Genomic DNA, 15,867 nt, shown 5'->3' with positions numbered 1-15,867 from the left:
ATATATATATACACACACACGCGCGCACACACATACATACACACTAACTCTTTCTCCTTCCTATGGTAGGGCCTTATATTTAGCTACCATTATCTCTCACTTGCACTTCTAAAATACTGTTGAAACCTGTTCTTCATTTAGTTCAATTGGTCCCTCATGTTCCATTCTTTCCATGGATGTTAGAGTGTTCTTTTAATTCAGTTTATGTTATACACTCCTCAAAACTCTCCAGTGTCTACTCATTTCGTATAAAGTTAAATTTCCTGAGTGATGTCAGTAAGATGGCAGGATAGGAAGTTCCAGACCCTACTTCTTCACATGAAGACACTCATTCAACAAGCATACATAGGCAGATTCCTATTATGAGAAATCTAGAATCCAGTTATGATGCTTCTGGACCTCAGGCAAGTGTGAAAGCAAGTACATCAAAAGTAGTAGCAATACTTGTGGTACCTTCTGACCATAATCCCTACCCCTGGAACAATATCATGCAATTGGGAGGAAACTCTAAGCTTCCAGCATCTCCCTAAGAAAGAAAAGACTGGGCAATATGTCCAACATTCTCGTAATTTTTAGGGCAATTCCCAGGTGCTGGGACTGTGACTCTTCTGTCTCAGAATGCTGTCAAGGCCCAGCAATAATGCCCACTCTTACCACTTCTATTTAACATACCAATAGAAGTCCTACTCAGAGCAACTAGGCAAGAAAAAGATATAAAAGTCACCCAAATTATAAAGGAAAAATAAAATTATATCTAATCACAACTTATGTGATCTTATATATAGAAAAACCTACAGATCCCCCCATACACAAGCACTTAGAACTACTGAACAAATTCAACAAAGCTGCAAGATATAAAACCAACATAAAAAATTAGTTGCATTCTCGTGCACTGTCAACAATCCAGAAAGGAAATTAAGAAAACAATCAAATCCATTTACAGTAGCGTCAAAAATAATACTGCAGGAATAAACTTAATCAAGGAGATAAAACTTGTACACTGAAAACTACAAAATACTGGTGGAAGAAATTGAAACCACAAATTAGAGATACATTCCATGCTCATTCATTGGAGACTGAATATTACTAAAATGCCCATACCACCCAAAGTCATCTGCAGACTTATTGCAAGCAACCCTCAGCAAAGTCACAATGATATTTTACATGAAGAGAAAAAAATCCTAAAATCAATATGGAACCAAAAAGAAAGAAAGAAAAAAAAAAAAACACCTTAAAAATCAAACAATCTTGAGAAAGAACAAAGCTAAAGGCATCACATTTCCTGATTTCAAAACATATTACAAAACAATACTAATCAAAATAGCATATTACTTGGATAAAAACAGACACACAAAATAATGGAAAAGAATCAAGAGCCCATAAATAAACTCAACAAATAATCACGAGTGCCAAGAATACACAATGGTGAAAAGATCTTTCTTCGGTGCATTTACCTGGGAAAATTGATATCCACATGCAAATGAATGTTAGAACTTTGTCTTACACCATACACAAAAGTTAGCTCAAAATGTATTAAATACTTAAATGTAGGACCCCAAACTGCAAAATTCCAAAAAGAAAACAGAGGTAATAAGCTCCTTGACATTGATCTTGATAATAATTTATTGGATTTGACACCAAAAGTAAAGACAATACAAGCAAAAATAAGTAGGGTTACATCGAACTAAAATATTTCAGCACAGCAAAGAAAACCTTCAACAAAATGAAAAGACACAAAAAGAATGGTAAAAATATTTGCAAATCATATATCTAGTAAGGAATTAATATCCAAAATGTATAAACAACTCAATTAAGTCTAGCAAAGCAAAGAAACAGATTGAACTTGGGCAGAGGATCTGAATATTTAATAGATATATTTCTAAAAAAGGCATACAGATGGCCAACAAGTACATGAAAATGTGCTCAACAGCACTAATCGGGGAAATGCAAATCAAAACCACAATGAGATATTACCTCTTACCTGTTAAAATGGCTATTATTTTTTTAAATTACTGTTTATTTTTGAAAGAGAGACAGAGCATAAGCAAGGGAGGAGCAGAAAGAGACGAAGACACAGAATTGGAAGCAGCTCCAGGCTCTGAGCTGTCAGCACACAGCCTGAAACAGGGCTTGAACTCATGGACTGCAAGCTCATGACCTGAGCTGAAGTTGGACACTTAACTGACTGAGCCACCCAGGTGCTCCAGAATGGCTGTTATTAAAGAGACAAGAAATAACAAGTGTTGGCAAGGACATGGAAAAAGAAATCTCTTATGTACCATTGGTGGGAATGTAAGAGGGTAGAGCCACTATGGAGAAGAGTATGAAAGTTCCAAAAAATTAAAATAGAACTACCATGTGATTCAGCAATCTGACATCTTGGAATATTTTCAAAGGAAATGGAAACAGGACCTTGAAGGGATATCTGCACTTGATGTTCATTACAGCATTATGTACAGCAGCCAAGAGGTGCAACAAACTTAAAAGTCCATTGATAGATGTATGGATAAAGATGATGTAGGGGACACACACACACACACACACACACACACACACACACATACACACACACTGGAATATCACTCATCTATAAGAAAGAAAGAAAATTTTTTATATGCTACAACATGGATGAATCTTAAAGACATTATGCTAAGTGACCTAATCCTGTTTGAGAAAACACAATCGTGGTAAAAGTTTACAGGGCAAAATAAAACTCTGTTTACAGGGCGCTGTGGATGCAGAGAAGTGCCTAACCCATGTAGAGTGGTGGCGATTGCAAGGAAGGAATGTCACTAGTGTTTGAGAGACGAGTATACCATTTTCAAGGGCCAAAGCCGTGAAATACATTTCAGGAGACACAGAGCATGCAGGGCTGTGTGACAGGCACTGTGTATTCAACTAGTATTATCGTGCATAAAGTGCATAGGGTTTTATGAGTATATGGCTTATGATAAAATGTCTTCTTGGTCATGTTAGGAATAGTTTATGAACATTTGACAGATTTACTATAACTAGAAAAACTGTACCGACAACACGGTTTATGTGATGCAATTGGATAAAACAGAAACAGAAACAAAACAAAACAAAAAACACTGAGAACCATTCCAGGTTGTAGATCATGAAGCAGTGTCAACACCATGCATGTATCTATTTGTCTTCATCCTGCAGATAGCATGTAATGGAATATCCTTAGCATTAATGTGTGGCCACGTAGATCTAACAAGCTTACAATGTGATGTGAGAGAGTCGGCTGTATTGGTAAGAGCATGTTTGTAACGGTAAAGGGTGAATGTGACCCTGAATAGAAATACAAAGTTCTGTCAAACGTCAGACAATTTGAACATAGTATTTTAAGTATATTTATAAAAATGCTACACGTCTTTTTCTGCTTAGGACATTTTATCAAAATTTCTCATTAAAATTCACAAGTATATTGCTTAACGATAAACAATGCTATGGCTCCTTATAGATTTATATTTTCTAAGGAAATCTCTAACACAGTTTTAAATTCAAGGATGGTTTGACTCAATAGTTTACATAAAACTTTGGTACCTATATGGCATAAAAAAAATTAACACTTAGTTTTGATCCAAATAAGAATGATGTTCCATGTTACATTTTAATTAAGCCAACAAATTTCCATGTAAATTAAGGAAACTGAAATACCCCAAAAGAGGGAGAATCATATGCCTGCTTTTTATACGAAAGGTAAGACATTTTACTTGAGAAATGATTACTAAAAAAAAAAAAAAAAAAAAAAAAAAGCGCCTATGTGGCTCAGTCAGGCCATCTGACTCTTGATTTCGGCCCAGGTCATGATCTCATGGTTCATGAGTTTGAGCCCCATGTCGGGCTTCTTGCTGACAGTAGGAGCCTGCTTGGGATTCTCTTTCCCTCCTACTCTGTCCCTCCCTCAAACTTTCTATTTAACTCTCTCTCTCTCTCAAAAAAAAAAAACAAAAAAACAAAAAAACAAAAAACAAAAAACAAAAAACACACACATTAACAAGAGGAAAACATATACATTTATTTAATATAACTTTTATGTGACATAGGAGCCTATATAAGGAAATAAAAAATGGAAAGAAAAAAAAAAAAACCTGTTAGAACCAGACCCTTATTTGATGGGCTGGACCAAGAGTAGTAAATTGTGAAAATGTGACAAGGCAAAGGGCCTTGAGCTATTTAGTTAATTGGCTAGAGGGATGTGTCTAGAAAGATAAGAGTTAGTTTAGCAAGGCTTGTTTTTACAGATGTGTCTTGACCTCAACTTCCATCCTTCGTGCTGAGAAATGTTTGCTTCCTTCTGCTATAGGGAGGGCTTCTTTCACATGGGGATATTATCTCCTGCTTTGGGGAAGCTCAGAGTGCCCTTTTGCATCTGGTGCTTTTCAAGTGACTGTAACTTGAAATAATCTATGCTAGAGTGGCATATTTTGAGGTGGCTTATTCTAAACTCCCTCATGACAATAGAACAGGGGACCATTAGAACTGAGTGGATAGGCTCTGAACACTGACTTGGGGGACTGGTGATTCGCAGATCATTAAAACAGAGGAATGGGCTTTTCACTGAGAAGAAACAGCTTGCACAAAGGCACAAAGACTAGTAAGAACACAGCATTGTCAGAAGACAGCATGATCGAATGCGAGTAGGTGTTTTCTGGGCAGACACTGAGGGTGAGGGGGTAAGTGGGAAGGTACCCAATATTGAAAAACCATGAATTTCACCTGAAAGTGTTTGGATTCTATCCTAGAGGTGATGCAAAGGGATGAGGCAGTTTCGAGCAGAGAGTTGAGATTATATTCGGATAGAGGACAGACTTCAAAGGCAGAGGTGTTGAAGGAGACCTTGGACAAGGATCAGTCCTTCCATTTGCATTGCCTAGTGCTGTGTGCAAGAATGACGCAGATACAGCATGAGATACAGTTTCTTGCTTTAGAGGAAAAAGAGAAAAGCAAGATTTTAATATTTGTGATAAAAGATGCAGAAAAAACTGTCACCAAAAATAAGTCCTCTGGATGTTAGAATAGAGTGTCATCCATCATCTTGCCATTGCCCCCTCCCCTGATTTTCCTTTCCTGTTTTCTCTTTTCTCTGTACTTTATATCCTATATCCCAGCCCCTGTCCTGAAATCCAAAGGCTCAGAATATACTACTGCAGTTCAATGATCGTTATATTAGGGCTAAATTCAGCTCTGAATAACAAACACAAAAGAGGTGTCGCATTAAAAAAAAGTCTGACATTTTCTCTATTAACTGAGCTCAGAGGAAGGCAGCTTGGGGCTTATATGGAGGCTCCACTCTACAATGTTCTCTGGGATAAAGTTGCATGGCTTCTCTTATCTCCAGGCTATGGCACTCATTCTCTTGGTCCAAAAGGGAGGTGTAACCATCACATTCAGGATTCAAGTGGCAGGCTTAAGGGGAAAGAATAGATAAAACCCATGTCAAGAATCTAAGGAAATTTCCCAGGAAGTTGAAAGATAAAACTAAGCTTATATGCCATTGGCTAGAACTTAGTGCTGAGGTGATATCAAGCCACAAGAGAGGGTAGGAAATAATAGTGTTTATTCTGGGTAAGTGGAGATCAGGGACTTAATGCTTAGCAAGATGTACAGGGTGCTCGGGGATAGAAACCAGATAGTGATTTAGACATCTAGGAGTCTGCACCAGTGGTGCTTTTTGATATTTTAAACCAAACTGAATAACCATTCTAGAAAGTTATTTCATTAATCCCTAACATCTTAGCTGTGTGTATGTGCATACATAGTGTTGTGTGTGTGTGCTTAACAAGAATATAAACTAAATATAAAAATTGTGTGATAGGGAGGCACCTGGGTGGTTCAGTCGGTTAAGCGTCTGACTTTGGCTCAGGTCACGATCTCACAGTTCGTGAGTTCAAGTCCCACATGGGGCTCTGTGATGACAGCTCAGAGCCTGGAGCCTGCTTCAGATTCTGTTTTCCTTCTCTCTCTGGCCCTTCCTCTCTTCGAGCTCTGTCTCTCTCCCTCTGTCTCAAAAATAAATAGACATTAAAAAAGATTTAAAAAATAGTGTGATAGGTAGAAATAATTTGAGAAGACATGGAGAAATTCAAAATATCTATTTGTTACTCTGACATAAGCAGATAAGTAAGGAAAGGTTGCATTTGGTACCACCATTTTCTTCTATATTCATTTTCTAATTTTTGGAGTAATTTTAGCTAGACATATGAAGGGTAGAATCAGCCACATGAAAATTGGAAGTAATTTCATGATATTACCTATTGTAGTCAAATAGATCAGCATTGTGAATATCATCTTACATTCTTATGTATCTTCAAGACATTATCTTTCCTTCAATGTGTGTGATTTCAGGAATACATAAAATATAAAAATAAAACTTCATATAGGAGCACCCAGGTAGCTCAGTAGGTTGAGTATCTAACTCTGGATTTCAGCTCGGGTCATGATCTCACAGTTTGTGAGTTCGCGCCCCACACCGGGCTCAGTGCTGATAGTGCAAAGCCTCCTTGGGATTCCCTCTCTCTCTCTCTCTCTCTCTCTCTCTCTGACCCTCCCCCACTCATGATGTCTCTGTCTCTCTCAAAATAAATTTAAAATTTTTTAACAATTTCATATAAATATGCTTGAATCTAACAATAATAATTTGTCTTGAAACAGAAAAAAATAGTTATAACATGAATAGTAGTCCCTGCTTTATTTCCTTTATTTATTCTAGCTCAACATAGCAGGAATGTTCATACATGTATTTTGAATTATAAATAATAAAATGTTACTTATAATGACATAGTATATGACATTGCAAAGTTTACTAATACATACATGTCTCAGTATTTGGATAGCTTTCTTAATTTCCTGTGCAAAAGGAGCTAAGCGAAAAAGCAGGCTTTTATTGATACAGTATAATTTTCTTTTCTAGTATTTGTGTCTTTGGTTGTGACAGTCTTTGAAGTGAAAAACAAAGTATAATGTTAACCAAATCAAAGCATGCTTTTAAAAAGTTTTTCTGTAAAAAAATTTTACAGTTAAATATTCTAACTTGAAATTTGATATATTAATACTACTCTTGGAGCACAAACCCTGAATTAATTCGTCTATTTCTCATTTATTTCTTCACTCAAGAAATGTTTACTTATTAGCTACATTATGAGAGGTACCTCACAGGAGATGGCAATACATAGACATGGTGTGAGAACTAAAAAAAAAAACAAAAAAAAAAAAAAACAAAAACAAAAACAAAGAACTGACATAAAGGAAAACTGAAATGACACCTATATTAATAATTAGAATGCTGGTTTCTGTCATAGTAAGACAGGATGGTATAATGCTCTGGTAATTTAGAGAAGCACACAGTTCTATTGAACTATGGTATCCAGACTTGCAAGTGATGGGTTTGAGATTTTACCCGACTATCAATCTAACATGTTAGGCTGCCACAGTTTCATAGATGCTGACAGAAGATATGAGACTCAGGATCAGAGACAAAAGACTTTATTACCCATATCACAATTGGTGGTATGAGTTCCCCTTGCTCTTCACAACCCATGGGGTAACATGAAGCAGCCCAGGTACATGCCATACGCATACTATCTATGGGTCATGACTAAGGAACTCTCAATTCTGGAATCCTCAGTCATATATTAGGTCTGCTAGCTGACCTCTTCAATCTTTGTCCTAAACGAAGACGTAATCCAATCAGGCTTTCTGCCCCAAAGGGAGGGGGATGTTCTATCTTTCTTCCAAGGCTGTTTGCTATACATGTATCTGTGGGAAAAAAAAAAAAAAAATGACAGCAGGCAAGCTGTCAATGCCACTCACTCAAACGATGTGCAGAAACATAAGAGACCCAAAGAGAATTGTTTTCCAAAACTAGAAGTCTTTGTGGAGAAACACCCTTCAGTCTAGACCTCAGAGGGTAGGTATTACTGAATAAAATTTGGAGAGTAAGGCTCTTAAGGCAAAGAGAGAGGAATGAGCCATGTGAGGGAGTAAAGCCTGTGTGCAAACCTATTTTCATAACTTTCTACATGAAACTTAATAATCATTATTAATATTTACAATATTAATAATTCTAGCAGAAAAGCATAGTATGTAAAAGTTAATGCTTTCTGATTTATTTATTTATATATATATATATATATATATATATATATATATATATATATATACACACTATATTTTAGCGTGAGTCATATTTTGAGATAATTTTAAATACATATATCTAATTTTGTATACACATTTGTATACAAATATATAATTTTAAATATATTTATATATATTTAAGTATATACTTTAAGCAAATGCAGTTTATTATATCAAAACCTTGACTCCTGAAAAGGTCAGATTGAGATTGGAAATATTGATTTGGGTATCAACGTAGAGATAAAACTTGAAACAAACTTAAGTGAAGCCCTGCATAAATCTCTGTGGTTTATGAGAATTTGCATTTTGACTGTAATCAAGAGCTCTATTTGACAAAGACTGAGAAGAGTAATTCTCCTAAACAGATGAATTACTAAGTGAGCGAGAGGGAGAGAGAGAGGAAACAAAAACAAAAGCAAAAACTAATAGAGAATTGAAACAATGGAGAGTGAAAGGCAGGAAGGTAAATCAAAACCTCAGAAGTCAGTGTCATCAGAAATTGATCAAGAAGAGCTAGACAGAGAATGAGAGAAGGATACTGATATGTTTAATCATTGGATCCCAAAATGATGGAAACCATAGCTGCAGCATCAGACATGTACCTGAGAATGCATCATCCCTGTTATCACCAACCCGCAGGATAATTTTGAGATTTTAGACCATCATGAAGGTAAATACTCACTCAGAGACACACACACAGATACAAAGATTGGTAAGTATTAAATAAATATTTACTACTCTTAAAAATGGCTCTTGTTCAGTATTTGTAACTTTCGCCTAATATAAGCAACTCCAGAATTCGAATGTAATATAAAGTCTCTTATATTTAAATCTGCCTGACAGTATTATAGCTTTAAATGATGAATCTTGGGGCTCCTCAGTATCTCAGTGGGTTAAGCTTCAGACTCTTGATTTTGGCTCAGGTCATGTTCTCAGGGTTTGTGAAATGCAGTCCAATGTTGGGCTCCCATGCTGACAGTGCAGAGTCTGCTTGGGATTCTCTTTCCCTCTCCCATGGGCCCTGCCCCAATGGGCTGGTTCTCTCTGTCTCTCTCTCTGTCTCTCTCTTAAAATATTAAGTTGCATTGTTTCCAAGATGACACAAAGAAAAATTTTCTCATCTGATAGCTTTACAGTTTTGATAGTTGGAAAGTCCCCTTCTGTGTATTGAGCATTATGTTCCCATCGCTGTGTACTTACTTCTTCAGGCAAGATGTCTTTATATAACTCAGTGAAAGTAATTCCAAAAAATATGGACTTTCCATTGTACTTTATCTTCTTTGACAGTTTCTTTTTAAGCTAGTTGTGCTCTATGCAATGTCAGATAAATTCCTAACATGTATCCTATAATGCTAGAGTTCAGATCCTGGTGGCAATTATAATTCTAGATTTTTTGAATACATGAAATATCTCATGTCACTCCTCACATACGAAGACTAGAAAGATAAATTCATGAAATAATGTCAGCAGAGTAGGTTTTTGTAAAGACATTTTCAAAATAAAAGAGGACAAAGAAAGCTTTTCTTAAAAAAAAAAAAAGCCATTCTCTAGACCTCTTTAGAGTTCAAGGTTTATAAGTTAAGAATGAATTGGTAAAAATATCCAGTCAAAGGCACAAGTTACAAGCATTAACATTTGGGAAAAATGTGAGAATCCATTTCTCTGAGAATGTTGTTTCCTCAGAGCTCTCTGAAGGAATGCCTTCCTTCAGGAATGAAGGAATGCATTGAAGAGCTGTAAATGGCTATTTAATCTTGAGTGATGTAAGTCAGTGACAGTAAGAAAAGTTGTAAATAATACATAGTTATTAAATCATAAATTCAAATAATTAGATAGCTGAACATGCTCAAAGAGAATTCATTAAGAATCTTTATTCATAAATGAAAACTGTGAGGCTCAGAGAAAAACTGCTTACAAAATACGACAGTGTTCTACAAGATGAACATTTGAGGTCATGTCTCTTGACTCATATAGTACACTGTTATTAACTCCACTTTGGAAGAGGGAGTATTTACAAAAGCAAGGGGCCACTCTCCGGAAGCAGTGTTGTTTCACTTAGCTTAAGTAACAGAACAATGGAGAGAGGTCTACATTAAACATTATTGCATTTAATGCATTATTTGGAAATTATGTCTTTATTGGAATGACAGTAATGCTTTATGTCAGAGAAGGTTCTTGTTTTCAAGTAACATGTGGCAGCTTTGGCCATGGAAAGCAGCAAATAAATTTATTGGAGAAAGTATTTTTCAACCATCAAAACTGGTGAGGGCTGAAGAATCTGGTTTGGGAAGTGGGAAGCAAAGGAAGTTAGACAGTAAGAAATAATGTCAAGTACTCACATTGAAACAGTAAAGCTAGAATGACTCTTAAATTCATGCACCTGCCCCTGGACTCTCCCACAAGGCTTCTGGACTCACATCCACCACATTTGGACCTTGAGAACCTCACTAACACTGTGAAAAATTTCTCAGCTGTCTCTGCATTCATCCATCATTTGTTCCAGGGTATTGGAACATATAATTAACATGGCTGTGCCATTGGTATAAATTCTAACTAAAAGGCTGTAAGAAGAAAGTGTCAGGTCCCTAAGTTTTCAGAGGTGAAAAGGCTCTGCTTATCAGAACTCATATATTGGAGTCTTCCATGATGGTAGGTAAGGTGTTTGTTTGAATGTCACTTAAAAAATGGCAGATGTCTGCAACATATTTCTACAGTGTTAGTTTCAATAATTTTTTTTTATTATTTGTGTTTTAATTGTTTCTAGTCTATGCAGGGATGGATTTCTTGAAGTATAGCACAATATTTTTATATTTGGAGTTCTGTCTTCTCACAGTAAATGAGATTACTTGCAAAAGTACAGTAGTAATGTTTACATTTGTTCTTTCACTCCACAGAGCCTTATTTATCACTTTGTAATTATCACAGTGAAGATTCTAAAGATACATATATAGATTAAAATACATCTATATATATTTGGAATGACAGACTAGATCATTATTTTAAAGAACACACTCATTCTACATATCTATAATGCATTACAAAAGCCACTTTCTTCACTTTCGCTCATGAATTATGCTTTGTTAAACAACTTAGCATAAAGGGCAAAGATGTTAATTTCATTTAGAAATCACACCAAATGGTGTGAAATTATTAAGATAACACCTTCTATATATTCATCAATTTGCCTTCTAAGAAGAAAGACTAAAGTTTCTTTTCTGAAGTCTGCGACTTGAAAATTAAGAGTCTTTAATAATTTATTAGACTGGAAAGAATATTAAAATCAATGATTCAAAGCCACAAATTTTAGTTAAATGAGCAAAGTAAGACTTGAAAAACTTAGATGACTCATGTTTGTACTATAAGTACATTGTTGGAAAAAAAAGTAAATCTGTTTTTTTATATTATCTATTTTTTTTTTTTTTTACTTTCTTTCCAGTGCTCTCACCATGCTGGAGCTATAATGGTATTTAAAAAAAAAAAAAAGAAAAAAACTATGTTAGAGATTTTGAGTCATTTTAATTTAAATCAGTGAAAAATACATCTTTGCTTTCAGAGAATATTACCAACTTCAAGTTATATTCACTAGATAATGAAAATGAAATCCTAGTTCTAATCCTATACAATCCTTGAACAACTGGTAAATGAGCATTATCATTACCCAAATGTATGGGAAGACGTATTGATAGAGAAGAGCACCGTATTCTGAGTCTCATGTGAGATGTTTCACATTCCCTACTTGATAGAAACTTTTTTTCAGTTGTGTGAAAGAATTATGCTATGGCTAATTGTTTATATTCAATTTTTTAAGTCTTTATATTGATAAGTCAGCTACTTTATAATCGATTCAGCTCTACATTTCAGTTTGTGTTGATATACAGGGGTGAGCTTTATGAAATGAGACTTATGCATCTAATATTTTTCTAGATAGAACAGCCATAACCTTGAATCCATGTTTCCTTCCAAATACCTATTGAAACATACTTACAAAAATACCGCAAAACTTGCTACACCATTTCATGTTTTTGTAAAGTACTAATTTCAGGGTCAACTTTTTTTTTCCCCTCCCAAATCCTGCCTGTTTTTTTCTAGAAATATTTCGTAGGTTTTGCTTGATTGTCCCAATTGTACTAAAATCTGAGGCCAAGTCTTCGACATTTCTTATTTGAGAATCCAAGCATTTTCCCCTGATCTTTTTGCTACCATTCTTTTTTTCCTTTTACCTTTCTTTACATAGCTGCTAGAATTGTGGGTAATGTCATCCCCAAGCTTACAATCTGTCTTGCCTATATGTGAAGACCACACCCTAGAGTATTATCTGTAGGACTATCAAAATCCACGCAAACTATGCTTCAGCCAATTGAAGCTCTCTCACTCATACTCAGCCATGCCAATCTGATCCCCATGCATGGACTGAGTTTAAGTTGCATACTTTTTTTTTTCAGCTATCTTTCTATCTGCTCTGCTTTATTGTTGCCTCTTGTGCTTGCTAAGCAATTCAAGTACCTACCTACTTGATTGCTTTAATGATCTGTAACAGTTTTTCAACCCTAGAGCATTTTGAGTATTTTGGTGAAGTTCAGTGAGTCACATGGAGCAGGTAATCCATGTATGTGTTGTGATTTTGCATCACATTTAACAAAAATAAAATAAACACAAAAACAAAAATTTGCATGTAGTAAGGAGTGCCTAATGGATCATATATTGGAAGAGATCATATCGCAAATGTGCACATTCTCATGGTCGGTTTCTGAGCATTTCTGCAGTCCCTAGGACTGCATTTCTGTTGTTTCCAAGGATTTGATACACACATAAATATATAAATATAAAAATATGCATATATATGCACAAATATTCAAATATATACATTCTTTTAAAAGTAATATATATATTTACAAAGAAATACATAAATATAAATATATATTAATTTTTTTAAGTATTGAGAATTAACAGTAAAGAAGATCCTTGTAAAAATGTATGCAGGATACAAGCTTATGCATGACTATATGTATGCATGTTTGTGTGAATTGCAAAAAGAATTTGTATGTATTCTTTACACATCAGCATCATCCTACAAAATAGTATAATTTGCATTCAGAGAAAATACTTAAAGCTACCATGTTTTGTAATATATATAATTTTCTCTCTATCCATTAGGTAGAAAATGGTTGCCTGTGTTCACTTACTGTGAAGATTTGGAATCAGACAACTACAGATTTGATTCTCCAAGTGTTTCAGGATGTAAATGTAGTCTGAGCTTTCCCTGATGGGCAGTTAAATCATGGACACGCTAAACAATTTACTTTGGACTGTCCTTCCAAAAGATGCTCTGGCTTCTCTCTTGAATGTGCACTAAGCATTTATAACTGACAAGGAAAAGAAAGAAGACGGTGAACTGGAAAGCTATCTTACAATGAAAATTACGAGCACATCTTGTATCTGTCCAGTCCTCGTTTGTCTCTGTTTTGTGCAGAGGTGTTATGGAACTGCTCACCACAGCTCCATCAAGGTGACCAGAAACCAGACCAAACACATTGAAGGTGAAACCGAAGTCCACCATCGTCCCAAAAGGGGATGGGTTTGGAATCAGTTCTTTGTTTTAGAAGAACATATGGGACCCGATCCACAATATGTCGGAAAAGTAAGTTTTTGTTTGTTTGTTTTTTCCTATTCTAGGAAATTATGATAAGATGAGGGTAGAGTTGCGTGGGATTTGAAAAGACATAGAAAGTAGAGGGAAATATGCTATAGAATGGTATTACTTATAAAGGATGGTTCAAAATCATGATTGAAAAAAATAAAGTGTACCAGTCATGTCACATCTCCCTAAACATTGGTCCATACATGTTGAACTGAATGTTCTTCACCACCGTATGACTCTTTACATTCTTTCGTGTAAAGTAGAAACACTGAATTGAACACATAATTGAGTGATTTTGTCTTTATTATCATGAAGGTATATTATAATTCACAAAGCCATTTACTGGTGCATTGGTATTTGTATTTTTCAATCTATGGCTAATGCACATGAAACAATGTGCATCTATTATATTTCATGGCATCTAATATATTTTTGTTAATGGTCACAGCAATTGTATTTGAATCTAAGCCATCTTTTAAAAGCACATGGATGTTTTTTTCAATTCCCCATATTAATTTCCATAAAAATGCTGATATATTTTAAATATAGATTACATGTCCACAGGATGTATAGGTTTTGTTAAAATTCCTAAAGAGTGAAGTTGGTAAAATAGTCATAACTTTAATTTTTTTTTTCAACGTTTTATTTATTTTTGGGACAGAGAGAGACAGAGCATGAACGGGGGAGGGGCAGAGAGAGAGGGAGACACAGAATCGGAAACAGGCTCCAGGCTCTGAGCCATCAGCCCAGAGCCCGACGCGGGGCTCGAACTCCCGGACCGTGAGATCGTGACCTGGCTGAAGTCGGACGCTTAACCGACTGAGCCACCCAGGCGCCCCAATAGTCATAACTTTAGACCACCTTCCCTTTCTCGTGAAAATACAAGACAGTTTAATGGTTTACCAAACCAATCAGGTGACTGTGTGTTCACTAATTGGGGACAGCTTCACCATGTGTCATGCAGGCTCCAGGGCAGAGAATAGAGCAGGAGGTGGAGAGACCTTCTGATGAATTACCGATCCTTGGAAGCAGCCACTTAGTTTACTCAGTACCTCTGGGAGAAACAGTAAGCACAGCAGTAGAATCTCCATGACGGCAGGCTCAGTGAATTTCATCTCCCTGCTTGACTATTTATTTTCACTTTAACACTGTTAGTACTGAAAAAAAAAAAAAAATACTACTGCATCCAAGATCCAAGCCATAGTGCTTCCCTAATGTGTAGGCAGTACAGGATCACAAACCATCTGCTTCGCCCCTGATCCAACAGGGACTGGGTTGCAGCTGTATTTCCATAGCCAGCAGGAACTGAGGAGTCAGAATGTGGTACATAAGAAAAGATCTGAAACAATTCTGTCTTTTTCTTATATGCATATTAAAATGAGATGAAACAACTCATCTTCATCATTTATTTATTTCTACAAAGTATTCCACAAAGTAGATGAAAACAAATGTGCTAAAATTATGTGTGTGTGTGTGTGTGTGTATACACACACACATATATACACATATATATTGAATTACTTGAAACTCGTGTTTTTATTATGAACTTCAGAATACTTTTCTGTAATTCTTTATTATCTTTGAGAAAAAGAAAAATTAAAAAAAAAATGCCCTCCCCCCCTTTAGGAGTACCCAAAAAGGAAAATGTATTTTATTACTATAAATATTTTGTTATGGATATTTCTTGTCATATCAATCCACGTGAAAAACAAAAAACAAAATTTGCTGGAAAGGAAAAGATCGGGCGACTTTCATTTCCTCTTGGGTCGCCTCATCTAGTAAAAGATGAAGCCTTATTAGGTAGATCAATTTCAGACATTCTTTCTGGGCCTGGGTGCCAATGAGCATATGGTTGAGAGCTTGTTACCCATCAGGAGGCGGTAGAAGTCTGTGAAGCTATTCAAGCTGGTAGAGGTTCTGTGGAAATTGGTATCTGTTCTACTGTTTCTAGTATTGGTGGACAAATATAAATTGTTATACCCAAGGATGTGGTTCTCTTATTCCCTATCTGACCTGACCCCCTCACTTGGTCTTGTCTTGTCTTGTCTTGTCTTGTCTTGTCTTGTCTTGTCTTGTCTTGTCTT

General features: G+C 35.6%; 1 protein-coding gene across 8 annotated transcripts in view; it reads left to right on the top strand.

The window, feature by feature from the left end:
* The window catches only part of CDH18 (cadherin 18), a 1,020,275-nt gene that overhangs the window by 666,774 nt on the left and 337,634 nt on the right, over positions 1-15,867 (top strand). For all 8 annotated transcript variants that reach the window (XR_005796617.1, XM_040494419.1, XM_040494422.1 and 5 more), the window contains one exon: positions 13,300-13,783. Coding sequence is in view for 7 of the 8 variants with exons in the window: in XM_040494419.1 (XP_040350353.1) it covers positions 13,556-13,783 (228 nt within the window). In the remaining variant the exon portion in view is untranslated. The remainder of the gene's footprint in view (positions 1-13,299; positions 13,784-15,867) is intronic.

Source organism: Herpailurus yagouaroundi, unplaced genomic scaffold, assembly GCF_014898765.1.
Source record: "Herpailurus yagouaroundi ecotype Mexico unplaced genomic scaffold, PumYag 29, whole genome shotgun sequence".
NCBI classification, from domain to species: Eukaryota; Metazoa; Chordata; class Mammalia; order Carnivora; family Felidae; genus Herpailurus; species Herpailurus yagouaroundi.
Note: the sequence above shows the minus strand (reverse complement) of the source record. Positions and strands in the feature narration are given on the sequence as shown.